Consider the following 16,325-nt stretch of genomic DNA (forward strand, 5'->3'; position numbering starts at 1 on the left):
CCACTTCAGAAGGACACCAGCAACACAACAGTAATCCAAACTTTCTCTCTAGAATTTTTTCTTGCAGCTTTCAAGGTAACCTTCGGGTTGTAGGCGAACTCCGGCAGTACTACTGCTCCGGCTGTTGTACCCTGGGAAACAAAACGAGTACTCTTGGGAGACTCGGAATTTGTTTTAAGGGAAGCGTGTGTTCACGTGCCTCAGCCACTCTGCTTCTACTCCATTTCTTGTATTTTGGCTTATTTCAGTTGTAATAGTAATAGTATTTCAGCTTTCTTATTTCTTTGTACTGTAATCAATTAAATAAAATTTGTTTTATTTTAATTATTTACACGAACGGTTCCTACACTTTGGTTAACAACTAATCATTTTTTATGTATATAAGTTTTAGAGTAAATTGCCAAAATCGTCTCTGAGATTTGGGCATGTATTCCATTTTCATCTAAAACATTTTTTTACAATATAGTTCTTCACATTTGGGATTTTTTGTCATTTTCATCCAAACATCTAATTTGTTTTATTTTTTCTAACAAACATTTGGATGAAAATGACAAAAAATCCCAAATCTCAGGGATGATTTTGGCAAAAAAAAGTCAGACTTTTGGATGAAAATAACAAAAAATCTCAAAAGTGAAAGACTATATGGTATAAAGAAGTTGTTTTGGATGAAAATGACAAACATACCCAAATCTCAGGGACGATTTTGGCAATTTACTCTAAGTTTAATTTAATTCAGTTATATGATATTAACCATCTTTTTACTAGATCATGCCAAAAAAAATAGAAAAAAAAGAACACTATTGCTAGCTTCAGACATAATGCACAAAGGCATGCTCATTGCATCACTCTGGTTATTTAACCCATGGCCGATAACTCGTCTAGACAAGTAGAAGAACCTCCTTCAGGCCCATAAACCTTGGTCATATTCTTGTTAAGTTTATTACTAACATGGGGTCTTTGTCGGAGATCTGACATGTGATGCTCCCAAGGACTACCTAATAATGATGCAATAATGCAGACATGCTCAACGAATATAAAGCAGCTAACACGCCACCCAGAGGACTTCTTGGCAAACTTTAGGTTGGAAATGATAACGTTGATTAGAATGTTTGTCCTGTTATTATGTTATTATGGGATTTTTCTGACTTGTAACAGCTCTTGGGCATGAAGAGTTTAACCCGATTCTGTACTTGAGCAACAAAAGCCAATGCTTCTTCATTCACTTTTTACTTTTTACCATTGTGGTCAGCCAATGGCAATGCAAGCACAATTCGGCTTTGTTCCAACCAAGTAATTATAGCACCCCTTTCTGCCTGTTGCTATGTTTGCACAATCTATGTTTAAACAAGAAAGAAATAACATATCCTGTCATGTTTTAAATAAATACATTGTAGATGATCAATGATAGAGGACATTTGCCAGAAATTGCTAAGAAACCTATTAATATAAAAGTTAGATCATGTTATTTATATTATTACTAATATTATTAAGTAAACGTCAAACGTATGTGTCAAACACTGTCTTAAGTGTATGACGGTTGGTCTAACAATTACAACTACCATCATTTCCCTCTAGTATATAAGTGTATGTAAGACATCAAATTGATAAATATATATTACTAGTTATTCCACAATTTTTGTATCATCATAGTGATATCAGAGCATAGAAGAATCAAACACAGTTAGAATATGGCAACAAATAATATCAATATTTAGTGGCGGATCTAGAAGAAAAACTCAGGGGTATCCTAATTTTTTTTACCGTACATTTATAAAACGGAGCAATTCTTTTTACCGTACATTTATAAAACGTTGCAATTCCTTTTACGATACATTCAGTGACGAATGAGGGATTTTATATGTATGGAGTTACTCTTTTTAGATGGTTTAATTTCATACATGCAAACAAAAAAGTTTTATGGCTCGGTTTTGTTCGGTTCGAGTCGGGTTCTAACCTAAATTTTTATATCTTCTGATATGTACTAATAATTCATCACGAACCTTAATTTAGTATAATTGTTAAAATGTTTGGGGTTTTTTATTAGTAAATAATCTCAACAATAAAGCATATTTATATGGTGAAAAAGTGTTATCTGTTATTACATAGTTTAAAAAAATAGATAATCTATGATAAAATATTGTTATAAGTAGTAAGCTTCAAATAAAATAAAAGAAATTAATAAATTAGCAAATAATAAGCTAATTAAATACTATACATATAATACAATAATAATTTGTGAGTTAATTAAAGTTAAACTAAACGAGTAACCCGTCGCGATGCGGTGGGGGGGCTAGATTTATATTTACGTTAAGCCAGTTGTCATTGAGTTATATCCATTAGGTTAGATAGATTAGCTACAACCAAGAGTTTGTGTCCAGGTTTGTACATGTGTTATAGTTGCAACTTAGGTTACTAACACTAAGCATGTTAATTACATAAGTTGCACAAAAGACATATTCCTTGAGGACATGGCTTGCTTAACTACGGCCTACAGTTGCATTTTTTCCTACTTGGCAACTGTAAAAAAGGTGTTCGACGTCCGTATCATTCCCCGCGTCCCATGCGTCCCCTCTTTGAAGTGTTGTTGTTATCTGGGATGGTAAAGAGGTTGGTTAGCAAGGTTTGTGTAATAAGATATGTGAGTATTAATCTAGCGAAGCATTAATTAGCTTAAGATTACAATAAACAAACCAACGCACTAACTTAAGATAAATACACTTGCTTTAAGCTTATTTGTCCAAAAAATAGTACATAAAGGTAGATCTAACACTAGTGATAATGATTCACTCTTTACTGCAGTCACTTGGTATGTTCAGCAAAGTCATTGGGTAAAAGAGAGCCCAAAAACAACAAACTTTCTAGACAATCTATGGGCTAACAAAATGCCAGGACTGATAAACTTCTTATACAACCCATGGGCTAAAGAGAGCCCAAAACGTCTGTATGTTCAGCGAGATTACTGGGCTACAAAAAGCCCAAAATTAATAGACTTCTTAAGCAATAAGTGGTGTTGAGTTTGTTATGTTTGCCTGGCGATTCGTCTAGAGGGCGCTTTTGTTGGTTAAGCTTGGGGTTGGGTGTTTTTGGTGGAGGAGCGCCCATGTGTTGTTGCTGAATGTTGTCAGTTGATGTATGCACAACAGGAGGATCCGAAACACTGGCGGCGGCATATTGTTTCCCTCTAACGGATATGTGCATTATTTTTGGTTTTCCAATCATGTCATGGATTTCCTTTGGAAGCATTTTAGGATCTGTGTAGCCATTGTTCGTCATCATTTCAGCAGGGCGACCATCCCTTCATCAAAGAATGTGACATCAATTGGTTTTGTTGAGTCGTTGATAATTGCGTTAAGGGAGAACCTGATTTGTTAGACGTGCTTAAGTATTTAGCAATGGTTTAGTGCATGTATAAATTTATCATTACTAAGTCAGCTAAAAGCTTACAGGAATTTTGGTGAAATATCATCGTCATCTTTACAGACGTAGTTTAAGGAACCATCTTACTCTAGGTAGACTTTCTTGTTGCATTTTCAGCAGTGAATGTAGAACCAGCTACGATTTTCATGAATTTTTTTTTTTTAATTCACGCATGGCACCTGAACCATGTAGAATTCTGCATTATGGTGGTTATAATTTGCTATTGGAATGACCTAACATCATAATTATCTTGGTAAGATAAATAATTATTGTGTAATTTGATGTGATAACCTGCTCTTATGCTCTTTGTGGTGAGGTTAAATCCAGAAGAGTAAGCATTGGATCTTCTAAGTCTTCTGGCTGAACTGGCGGCAGTGCTTTCAGCCTATATTCATCAAATGGAAGATAAAAAGCACTTACTTCTTGTTTTTTAGAGATATATTTGTAGCAGAGGTTATTTTTTGGGGTTTAGTTTGTTACCTGGCAACATATTCTGCAGTATGTGGCGTATCAGGGTTTATAGCAACTTCTGTCAGGTGGGTGGACTCAAGTTGCATCACTGTTTTTGGTCACACAAACATTAGGTAATGAAATGCTAGATTACATTTGCTAGCCAATGTATAATAAATTTAGTTACTTGAGTATTTTGAAACTTGTGTTGATGTGATTGCCACAATGTTGCCCGGTCCGACATCTGTCCTGATTATATATCTTTTCTCTAGCCAAAGAGTTATCTCTACCCTGTTCATCCTGTATTGTAAAGAATTTTTTGTTGTTGTTGTTGTTATGATTCAGCAGTGGTGTCAACTTGTTTACGAATGTTTGTTAAGCTTACCGCTAGTCGCGTAGGACCACCTTTGTTAGGATTACGTTCTTACTGGTAGTAAATGGATAGTTCTTCTCGACACGACCAATAAAATCTGGAAAATTTTCAAGCAGTAAAGACGATTATTAATAATAGATTAGTGTAGTGTTTAGATGTACGTGTTAGTACTTTGTTGTTTTTGATCCTATTGAACAGAAGGTCATATGATATAAAACCAAAACACATGCTCGATATGTAAGGGTTCTCAACAGGCACAAATTTCAATTTCCGTCCAATTACGATTGAGGCAGTGTGGTTAACATAACCATGTAGTCTCTTGCCTTTGTACAGACATACCCACTAACCTTTTAACATGAGTTAAGGCGAATTATTGAGTCAAAGTACTCAATTTCAAGTGTGTCACCGGTGGCTTCCATACCATCGCCCTGCATTGATAATCATGTTTAACGGTTAGCTAGTACAAAGACAACATGTAAGAATCATTTTAAATTTCCTGTTGATTCAATAGTAGGCTACCAATAAAGGATATTTGGTTAATTAAAACCCACTGTATAATTTACTACAATACAATGGCTCTGATTTGTTTTAGGGAATGAAAAGTAAAAGCAATTTATTTTAGCAACTAAGATTTGTTTTAGCAATTTATCATAAAAATATTATAAGGTTTAATAATATAAGAATTAAGCATCAATTTGTTTGTTGTTTATGTAAACTTTATAGAAAGATAACATTTATTAGGTACGTCTTACATGTTGATCAACAAACTGATAGCAAAGCTCACCCTTCTTGTTCATTGTTGGCTTAGCAATCACAATCCATTTCTTAACAACCCTGATTCCTATAAGTTGTTGCTTTTCCATAGGCCTGATATCCCGTACACGCTTGATTTCCATCCTCTTTGTGTTATGTAGGCTGCATGTTTACCATAAGCTACAAGGTCACCATGAATGAAATAATGCTTTATGTTGGTAATAAGAATAAGATTGTGCTGCTAAACTATAACATAATTTTAAAGCAAATAATCTTATGTGTTTATGTAGGAAGTAGTAGGGCTATATGCGCAAACATAAAAGATATATATTATATAGGAAATCTTAATGCATACCGTTCGTAGACCCAAAAAATTCGTTTTATACTTTATTTACAATCGTGTAGACTATGTTCAATTGCAAAGTAAATTATGTGTATGTGTGTGTTTTAGTAAAGACTATTAACTTCAGCATGAAAGTCAGTGTAAACTATATTTTTGGTAATGTTCTCATCATTGTTACCATCTGATACTATAAGTATTCGTAGTGATTCGGGAGCAGTTGCCCTTGATAGGGCAACATATAATTGACCCATGTGTGAATACCGGCTATGGCAAGTAGACCCCTATTTTCTCTAATGATTGCCCTTGGCTTTTGTATAGCCTTACTGGAAATTGTGTTCTTTTAAATTGAAAGGGAAAATCTAGGTCTTTATGAATCAAAGAAATCTTTGGTATGAATACCTGCCTGCCAATAAACTTCCCCGCCATTATTTGCGCCTCAATGATTCTTGATGGCAATTGTGTTAATATCATCCGTGTCCTATTGCAAAGTCCTTCAAGAGGGTTTAGGTTTCTACTACTGAGCATGTTATTATCATAACAAATTAAGTAATTGAGACAGGAGATGAGGATTTAGAAGACACGTAGAGCAACAAAATAAAAAACACAAACATAAAAAACCTAACATAAACTGGCAAAAAAAAAAACAAACATAACTTAAAAAATTACCTCAAGAAATCAAAACCACAAACCAAATTAAGGAGAGTTCAACTTCAAGCCCAATCATGAAAACCTGATACAGATTCAAACGCAGGATCAATGACAAAAGAATCATTCATCGCGGAATTGGAAAACTGAAGAACAATACAAATCACTCACCCATCGCTATCCAAATCGCCAGTAGAGAATCAAGTGTAATTGCAAAGAAGAAAAAAGTAGAGTGACAAAAAGAAGCTGATTTGAATCCTATGGTTATGAAAGGAGACACGTGTAACCAAAACAAACCACAAAAAACACCTTTATGCCTTCTATGCAACACATACAACCACAAAAAGCACATACTACCAATTAACCACAAAGTACAACCACACACTGCCAATTCATGTTGAAAGTTATAGGATATATAAATTGTAAAAAGTAAATAAAATAGAAAATTCATATTAGAAGGCTAGTGAACCTATCACGTGACCCACTTTCCAGAGTTCCAAGAAAGGAAAAACAAAATCCAAAAAAATTCAATTCTCTTTTGTTTGAAAAACCAAAGTCGTCTTCTTCTTCAAAGAGTCTCTGAAACTTCATTCCGACCAAAAGCTCCCATCTTTCTTCAAAAAATTTCATTTTTCGTCTCATCTCTCTCTACTATTATATTAAGGGATATATTAATATTTCCCCAGGGGTATCCGCATATATAAAATCGATGAAAAAGAAAAAAAATTACACTTCGCCAAGAAAGTTGAGGGGTATCCCGGGCAACCCCTCGCCTACATAGATCCGCCCCTGTCAACATTCCATAACCACAATTGCCAAAGTTAAATCCAATTAAAAGTATAATTCGAATCCCAAGACCTTTGGAGTACTAACATCGGCAGAGATGACAATATTCATAAAAAAAAAGACGAGAGACAAGAAGGCTTTGTATCTTTTTTATTAGGATGTAACTGAAGTAGTGTTTGAGAGAATCTTAACTACAAATTCGTCTAATGCTCCTGCAACATTCATGGACTTGATGAATCAAGCATGTCGAGGTATGTTGCACCAATCAATGATTTTGTTTATTGATTGCATTTTAATTTACTCTAAGAACAAAGGTGATCACACTTGTCACATATTGAAGTCTTGGAAAATTTAAGAAATAAAAAGTTATGCGCTAAGTTTTCAAATTGTGCCTTCTAGTTATGAGAAATGCAATTTATGGGTCATGTATATAACCTGAAAGGAATTATGGTAGACCCCACCAAAGTTGAAGCAGTTATGCAATGAAAAGCTTCTATAGGGCAGCGAATGTGCGTAGCTTTCTTGGTTTGGCAGGATATTACAGAAAATTCATAAAAAAATTTTAGTAACATCGTTAACTAAACTGACACAGAAAAAAGTAAAGTTCGGATGCGGTACATAACATGATAATCAATTTGTAGAACCAAAGAGAACACATGGTCTGATGGGTTGACCTTACCCGGCGGATTTAAATGAAGAACTGGTTGTGTATTCTGATGCTTCTTATCAAGGGTTGGGATGTGTGATGTTGCAGTGTGGTAAGGTGATAGCTTATGCTTCATGACAACAAAAAAAAATGAAGCCAATTATCTCACCCACAATTTGGAGTTTGTAGCTATAGTGTTCGCATTGGAGATATGGAGACATTACTTATGTAGATTTAATGTACTATTTATACGGATCACAAGAGTTTGAAGTATGCTTCTTATCAAGGGTTGGGATGTGTGATGTTGCAGTGTGGTAAGGTGATAGCTTATGCTTCATGAGAACAAAAAAACATGAAGCCAATTATCCCACCCATAATTTGGAGTTTGTAGCTATAGTATTCGCGTTGGAGATATGGAGACATTACTTATGTAGATTTAATGTACTACTTATACGGTTCACAAGAGTTTGAAGTACTTATTTGAACAAAAAGATCGGAAAATGAGGCAAAGGCGATGGCTCGAGTTATAAAGGATTATGATTGTGATATCATGTACCACCTGGGGAAAGCTAATGTGGTAGCTAACGCTTTAAGCCCTAAGGTAAGACATGAACTGATTCGAGTGAAAAATCGCCAGTTAATGGTAACTACGAATGTTCTGAATCGGATCAATAAGGCCTAGGTAGAGGCACTCAAGGTAGACAATACTAAAAAAGAAAGAGTGGTAGGATAAGTAGCAAAGATAGAAGAGAACATCCATGGTATTAAGACCAGGTTTGGTCAAATATGGATTCCTGAGCATGGGGAACACCGGGGAAGAATACTAGAGGAGGCGCACAAGACACAGTATTATATCCATCCCGATGTCACGAAGTTGTATCATGATCTAAGAAAGGACTATTGGTGGCCGGCAATGAAATGGGAAGGAGTGAATTTCAAGTTTTGTCCTTTATCTTTAGGCCACTTTGCAAGTTTTGTCCTTTATGTTTAAATTTGATGAGTTTTGTCCTTTATGTTTAAAAATCAAGCACGTTTTGTCCTTTATGCTTGATTTTAAAGGACAAAACGTGCTTGATTTTTTAAACATAAAGGACAAAACATGTTTGATTTTTAAACATAAAGGGTAAAACGTGCTTGATTTTTTAAACATAAAGGACAAAACTCGTCAAATTTAAACATAAAGGACAAAACTTGCAAAGTGGCCTAAAGATAAAGGACAAACTTGAAATTCACTCTTCGGGAAGTTATGGATTATTTAAACAAGTTTCTAACATGTTTACAAGTTAAGGTAAAGCACTAAAAGGTTTATCGATGGATTCAACCACTAGGCATATCAGAATTGAAAAAGTAACATATTACCATGAAATTCATAACCAACCTACCTAAGACAGCTAAAGGTCAAGACACCATCTGGGTAAATGTGGACGGATTAATGAAGAGTGATCATTTCTTGCCAGTCCATGAAACTTTATGGTTGAAAGTTTGCCCAAACTATTTATCAAGGAAATTGCCGCACGATATGGGGTACCGGCGTCCATTATTTCGGACATGGACACCCGGTTTACATCCAAGTTTTGTATGATTTTTCACAATGAGATGGGAACAAAGTCGGATAAGGACACCCGGTTAGAGTTAGGGTCTGTTTGGTATGGGGTAATGGAATAGATGAGAGAATGGAATGGACAAGGTAATGGAATGGACAAAGGAATGAAATGGATCATTCCATTCCATTGTGATGTTTGGTTACTCATATATGAATAGAATGAATCATTACTTTGTACAATTTGATAAACAAAAAAAAATGAAGTAAACACAACTGTATTAAAGCGACAAAAATATAATTGACTCAATAATAATAATAATAATAATAATAATAATAATAATAATAATAATAATAATAATAATAATAATAATAATAATAAATTAATAATAGATTTTTCATATATATTAATATTAGTATGAATATTAATAAATATAAATATAAATACAAATATAATAATAATAATAATAATAATAATAACATATTTCTTTCCATTCCTTGAAGGAATGGAAAAAAAACACCTACATACTAAGGAATGGAAATTGTTATATTTGGAAGGAGTTACATTCCCTTGGAATGCTCCATTCCATTACCAATGATAACCAAACATGTTTATTTTCATTCCATCAGAATGATCCATTCCATTCCACCTTTCATTCCTTCATACCAAACGCTACCTTAGAGTTAAAGTAAAAACAACAACCCGCCTCTAACCTCTTTCATGGTTTATTCCTTCGCGTCGCTCCCCGTTCGAAAACAAAAAAAAGGCCGACCCGAACCTTCGAACCGACCCGAAATTGTTTATGTTCGGTCCTTTGACATTGGAGCATTTAAAAAAGTAAACCCATTGAAAAATATCCTGGATCCATCACTGCCTATGTGCACAAAAGATTACGATCTATCGAGTTTAAGGTTGATGAAGGTTTCACCATGGTAGAGAATCATTAGATTCCACAAGAGGAGAAAACTAAGTCCTAGACATATTAGACCATTTAGATTGTAGCACGCGTAGAGAGCAGTGGCATATAGGCTGGATCTGTCTGATGTGTTGAGTATAAGCCAAATAGTACTTGATGGTAATAACAAAATAACACCAAATTTAATGTACAACAGATTAGAGAAATGCAAAATATTATAATAAAGTGATTGATGGATTTAATGAACCATCGAGGTGATTATGGACTCGATATTAGTTAACACGCAATTATGTTTTAAAGGCCCAATAAAAAAGAAAAAGGAAGCCCACAAGGGACATGATGGTAATAACACAACTTAAATCCATAAAATAGAAACATGGATTAGCCCCCTCTCTCTATATTCATTCTTGCAAATTCACCCACAACTTAGAGAGAGAAAGTGGGGTTCAAGCTTGTTTTTTTTGTGGGGTTTGCGTGGCGATTGAAGGAGGATGAGAGAGATCCTTGCTTCAGTGTATTTAATCAAGTTTGAAGAATAAAGAAGCCATCTTTGACTTGTTTCGACTGGATCGGACTCAGGTGGAGAAGATCTCACCAGCCGGTAAGTTTTACGTAAAAAGGTGCATGATTTGAATGATTACTACACATATTGATGGTATACAATACATATCCAACAATAAAGTTGGAGTATTGATGTGAAAATGAGCAGCAAAGGTTGTAACCGCGAAGGGGAAATATTATGGTTTTGCGCAAGGTTAGGCCTAACCATGTTTCAGAGAAATCAATGTTTCGCTTAACTAGTCCAACATAACCTTTCTAGTAAGACCTACATTTCGCTGCTATATTACACGCGAAACCTAAACATTCAAAAGCCCCTTGTTTCATGTAGTTTTTCAGGTGCAACATACAACATGTTTCAGTGAATTGTGATACTATAATTACATTTTACTTCATTCAATTACAAATTGTAGTTTGTTACATGTTTAATCAATTATCAAATCACCTAATCAATCACATAGTTTTTCTTATGTTTAGCAATCAACAAAATCTAAAGTGACAACCACCAATTATTCGTATACTCTCGTTAAACTCATCCAGTCTATTTGTAAATTTTAGTTATGTTTTCTTTACTTCATTGCACCCAAACAAATAAATACTTTTAGGTGGTGCTTAGACTATCTCCAATGCATATTTAACACCCTTGTTCTTAGAAGTCCTTACATGTCCTTACCATTGGAGCAATGATGCCATTTGAATCCTTTAACAATGAAATTCTTAATTATGGATGCATGTTTGTATTGATTTTGGTGATAAGGTGGACCCATACTAAAAAATAAAAACTTTTATTTAAGGATTGTGTGTAGTGAGTAGGTGATGAGGTGAAAATTTAGAAGAGTAAGAATATTTGTAGGGTTGGAGATGAAATGAAGGTTTTTAAGGATTTGTAAGGATATGATGTGGCAGATGATCTGGCAGCTAAGGATGCTTAAGGACACCCGTAGCGTTGGAGATAGTCTTAGTCATCTTTTTAATTTGATGCCACACGTATTGTAGACATACCTCTCATAAGACACGTACTCTTCTTCTATATCCATCAAATAAACAAGAACATATTCATTCTCCACCACTAACTATTTTCTCACTTTGAAAATCAACGGAAGACATAACATTCTACAAACGTGGCTGTTTTACAACTTGACACGTCGGAATTCCCTCAAAACCAATTTTGATTCGGTTTCCTGTGTGTGCTCCATGCAATTCCTAAACATGAACTTTTGTTTCACTGGTCAAAGTTCTGAATTGAAGGGAAATGGTTGGTAAATTAGGAGTATGATGACAACAATCTATTCAATCATTCTTCAGGGGATGCAACACATGCATATGAACTTGAGTTGATTTCGGACTCATGATTGAACCGATTAAATCTCCGCCGCAACAACGTACGTCCAACGAAACATTGGGGCTGTCGGAGAGAGCTTTATCCGCCTCCGGCGCCGCCTGCCTCTCCGCCGTTATTGTTAACCCCCTTGATGTAGCTAAAGTATGTAATCTCCAGTTCCCCCTTGGTTTCAGGGCTTATGTTTTGTTTATATACTTATTTTTCTAACTAAGCCTCACAAGGTATTGTTGTAAATTTTGCACCCTATTCTTATAAAGTGTTATAAAGGTATGAAGTATTTAAGTTTCATGACCATGATAATGAATTTACATGTTTGTTTATGTATGTTTTAGACAAGGCTGCAAGCACAGGCTGCAGGTGTGGCTTACTCTCATCCGATGACTAGTCATACGAGTCGAATGGCAGTTTTTGGACCAAACATGGTATGTCTGCTCTGCCTCCAGTCCAGATGCTTTAAGAGGATGGGGTGTGTGCTAAAAAGAACATGTAGTTTAGTGCAAAACATAACAACAGTCTTTCAATAATTAAGATTCGGCCCAAGGGCTAACCTTTACTAAAGGTGCTTCTTGACTTACGGGGACACCAATGCACAGTAAGGGAGTGAGTTTTCTATGTGATTATTGCGACTTGAAGAATAAGAAACAAACAATCAAGTAAAGCTGATGATTGAAGTTAGGCAGTTATTTTTTCGATATTTTCATCCATAAACAGGATTAGTTTGGGTCAGTTTTAAAGGTTATAGCAGGTCGGTTAACTGTGAGCGACGGTGTACAAATGTCTTGGTTATTTGTCATTCATAGTTTCATACAACAATTATGTGTTGTCCGTATTCAATACGGAAGCATTATGGTATTATTTGTATTCGGTACAATGGCACTTTTGTCTAGTTATAAATCTTAAATCTGGATGTCATAGAATTCGAAAAGTCATCAAGTTAGGAACCCCACCCATGCTGAATTGTTGATGCCAACTATCTTCTCGGTTATATGGATCGGTTAATGTAGAGGATCAGTTCGGTTAACCATTGTTTCACTAAATATTGGTTCGGTTTGGTTAAGTCGGGGATGGAGATATAAGATATTAACAACCATAACTGACCCACTACTTTCGGTTTTCAAAAAAACTCCAAACCGACCCATCGGTTTTTGGTTGGATCCGGTTATATCGGTTTGGTTTCATCAGTTAATTCGGTTATGGATCAGGTAATTTGGTTATCGATCCTAACTGTAATGTAATATCAGCAAGATAACATCTTTATAATTAATTGATCTCAATATCAGGGTTGGTTATGTTCTTGATAATCATTTTTAAAAAGTTTCTATAACTTATGTCTACTTAGATGTTTGCGGATCTGAGATGTTCTCCATCATGTGCCCGTGCCGGAGTACATGGTACAGTGTCAATCTGCCCGCGAGAATGTTTCGAGTACAAAGGAACGCTGGATGTGTTATACAAAATTATTCGTCAGGTTGTCGTTCTCTCGCCTGCTTTCTTCATTATCTTATACTGTAGGTTTTAAAGTCGTATTGAGATATCTAATAGGAGTTTTTACAGGAGGGAGTTGCAAGATTATGGAGAGGCACAATTGCTGGTCTTGCACTGGCTGTACCCACTGTACATATCTTGTTGGTTTGATTCATTATTTGTTGCCAATTTACACTATGGTTTTACATTAACTTTTAATATTGTTTTAACAGGTGGGAATTTATCTCCCCTGCTATGACATATTCCGTGATTGGTTTGAAGATCTTGCATCTCAGAATGCTCCAAGCATGACCCCATACGGCCCTTTATTGGCTGGATCATTGTCACGCTCATTGGCTTGCACTATCTGCTATCCTATAGAACTTGCTAGAACCCGCATGCAGGTGGTTCTCACTCCTCCTTTTTCTTTTGGCGACCACATGTTATTAAACTTGATTATTTATTTAGTTATTTTCTATTGATGAGTAGGAAATTGATACGTGTACATATAGGCATTCCACGACCTCAACAGTGGGAAAAAAGCTTCTGGAGTGTGGAAGACATGGGTGGATGTGTTATCTAATCTCAAGACATCGGAGAATATGAAGAGCGGTAAGCTACTAATCATGTTATGAAAGGGCAATAATGTGTGCATGTGCTGTATGTGTGTGTGTGAACACCAATTAATGTTTTTTTTATCACTTCGTTATACTTAATTTCGCAGTATTTTTCTTGATTACAAGAAATTCATGTCTTTTTTGTTTCGAGGATACTAATTCTAACTGTGGTGCTTTTTTTTTACCGCAGTGCAAAGTTACCGCGTACTTTGGACAGGTCTCGGGGCACAGCTGTCGCGTGATGTACCTTTTTCTGCAATATGTTGGTCAACTCTTGAGCCAGTAAGAAGAAGGCTACTGAGTTTGGTGGGTGAGGAAGCCAATGCAATGAGCGTTCTTGGTGCAAATTTCTCTGCGGGTTTTGTTGCAGGCTGCCTTGCTGCAGCTGCCACGTGTCCACTTGATGTTGCAAAAACTCGAAGACAAATAGAGGTATGCACTTGAAGCTTGGGTTTTGAGCCAACAGAAGCGAGTTGTGAACAACCATGATTTTAAATCTTTACTTATGTTCTTGCTTTTCTTTTATGGTATTGTAGAAGGATCCCACTAGAGCATTAAGGATGACAACGAGGCAGACTCTAATGGAGGTTTGGAGGTATGTTGCTCTTCAAAAGCAAGTAAAACCAAACCTCTATATCAGTGGATTTTGGGTAGGGGGTGCAAACGAGTCGAGCATAGCCCCGAGCTCGACTAGGTTCAAGCTCTAGCTCGTTTAACTTGCTTAAGCTTGACTCGTAGGCCTTTTGACCAAAAAAAGAAAGAAATATTAAACTAATATATAACATTTTAGTCTATATAAAACTAAAACTTATCTTTTTATTAAATGAATCCAAGTCACTAATTTTTAATTCCATGTCACTATTTTTTTTTAAATAAAGAAAAACCTACACACCATCAATGGAAACTAAATTTACAAGATTAGTGCTTTTTAACTTAAAAAGTGACTTTGTAAGCTTGTTGTTTGTTGAATCATCAGGGATGGTGGAATGAGGGGACTCTTTACAGGGGTAGGTCCTCGTGTGGGGCGCGCAGGGCCTTCAGTTGGAATTGTGGTATCTTTTTATGAAGTGGTGAAGTATGCTCTACATGATAATCAACAACATGAATCATGACTTAGCAAAGCTGGCACGACCATTATACATTGACCCATAATAATTATACAGCATACGCCATGGCATGCAGAGATTAGCGTTCCAGGAATACAGTTGGGGCTGTTTTAGCCTACATCAAAGCCAAAATTTGTTTTTGGCGTTTTAGCAGTGTAAAGCGAGAAATGAACAAACCAGACGGTAACATAACAGTTGTGAATGAGTCCCTGTGTTTTCAAAGACATCTACTATCATTGATGTGAGTTACACTATCATAAGTGAGCCTTTCCCTTCCGGTTGCTAGAATTTTTTACAATTTTTTGGATTTTTTATTTTTTGAATTTTTTACAATTTTTGGATTTTTTTTTACAATTTTTTAAATTATTTTCAGTTTTTTTTTTATTATTTTTAATTTTTTCATTATTTTTAAACGAAAAACGACGGGAGAGTACTACGGCGGCGATTGGTGAAGTCACACTTGTGAAGAGATATCTACGAGTAGCAATTAGTTTAGTGATTTTATTTCATACCCATTCCGACCCGCTTGGGTTTTATTTCATACCTATCGTAACCTACTCTTTTTTTAATCCACCACTTGAATAATGTTGTTTGGCCCATCTTAACACATCTTAAAATTTAAAATACCCATATTAACCCAAAATGGAATGGATGGGTTTGTTTTGCCAGGTCTAGTCGCTACCATTGTGTGTCTTTAAGATGTTGCTACGTACCTCTCTGTAAGACGGGCTGAAAATAGAGTTACGGTTGCTGGACTTATTAAACCCAATGGCCCACGTAAAAGTAACGGGCTGATTTAATCAAAGTGGGCTGCGAGGATCAACAGATTTTGATGGTTTAATATTTAAAATTGTCGTCTTAAGGTCAGTCATATGCAATTTTAATTGGCTTTAACTTTTAGCTTGGTAGCAAGTAATAAATTGTGTGTATATATAATTGATAGTGTCGTCCAGTTTGTAAGGAGTAGCAAGTTTACTTTTCAGTTTAATAAAGATCGAAAAAGCCGTTGCGGAGTGATAGAGCTGGCGAATTCTTTAAACTATTCGATGCGTATTTGTGAGGAAACCAGTGTTATGTGACGTCCCTTGGGACTCTTGTCATATCTGCTGATGACCATGCGAAGATATCTGTATTTTTGAAAAGTAACTATTTTACGAACGCACGGTTATTGTCAGGCATGGCTGGGCCTAAAGTCATTGTCTGTTCTGGGTTTTACGATTTAAGACATATTTCTCGGGTTTAGTGCGCGGTGTGTTCTTACATGTTTTCGCTGGTCGCACCTCATCGGTCTCCATGACCTCTTTTCTTGAATAAATGATCGCCACTTCGGTTTCTGTGGGGAAACCGATTGCTGAATGTGGCGTGGAT

The 16,325-nt window shown here is 35.7% G+C and overlaps 1 protein-coding gene and 1 long non-coding RNA gene across 2 annotated transcripts; one reads left to right on the plus strand and one right to left on the minus strand.

Annotated features, from left to right (window-relative positions):
* Window positions 1-2,765: 2,765 nt before the first annotated feature.
* Window positions 2,766-5,848, minus strand: LOC110867515. Its single transcript, XR_004863078.1, has 7 exons — window positions 5,736-5,848; window positions 5,025-5,155; window positions 4,588-4,668; window positions 4,253-4,337; window positions 4,055-4,167; window positions 3,898-3,976; window positions 2,766-3,802 (listed from the first exon to the last, which is right to left on the minus strand). It is a non-coding gene; the product is annotated as an uncharacterized LOC110867515 (long non-coding RNA).
* A 5,854-nt stretch (window positions 5,849-11,702) lies between these two features.
* Window positions 11,703-15,245, plus strand: LOC110867263 (mitochondrial carrier protein MTM1). Its single transcript, XM_035975452.1, has 9 exons — window positions 11,703-11,911; window positions 12,103-12,192; window positions 13,110-13,238; window positions 13,325-13,384; window positions 13,468-13,638; window positions 13,747-13,846; window positions 14,042-14,283; window positions 14,388-14,446; window positions 14,828-15,245. Exons 1-9 carry the CDS (start codon window positions 11,777-11,779, stop codon window positions 14,961-14,963), a joined length of 1,122 nt encoding a protein of 373 aa, XP_035831345.1. The 5' UTR covers window positions 11,703-11,776; the 3' UTR covers window positions 14,964-15,245.
* Window positions 15,246-16,325: the final 1,080 nt, after the last annotated feature.

Source organism: Helianthus annuus, chromosome 7 (genome assembly GCF_002127325.2).
Source record: "Helianthus annuus cultivar XRQ/B chromosome 7, HanXRQr2.0-SUNRISE, whole genome shotgun sequence".
Lineage (NCBI taxonomy): Eukaryota > Viridiplantae > Streptophyta > Magnoliopsida > Asterales > Asteraceae > Helianthus > Helianthus annuus.

Bases quoted from the DNA above. Each gene is read 5' to 3' on its own strand.
- LOC110867263 (XM_035975452.1), top strand. From the start codon at position 11,777: ATGATTGAACCGATTAAATCTCCGCCGCAACAACGTACGTCCAACGAA. The intron at 13,639-13,746 runs GTGGTTCTCACT...GTGTACATATAG, and splicing joins TTGCTAGAACCCGCATGCAG to GCATTCCACGACCTCAACAG. The intron at 14,447-14,827 runs GTATGTTGCTCT...TTGAATCATCAG, and splicing joins ACTCTAATGGAGGTTTGGAG to GGATGGTGGAATGAGGGGAC.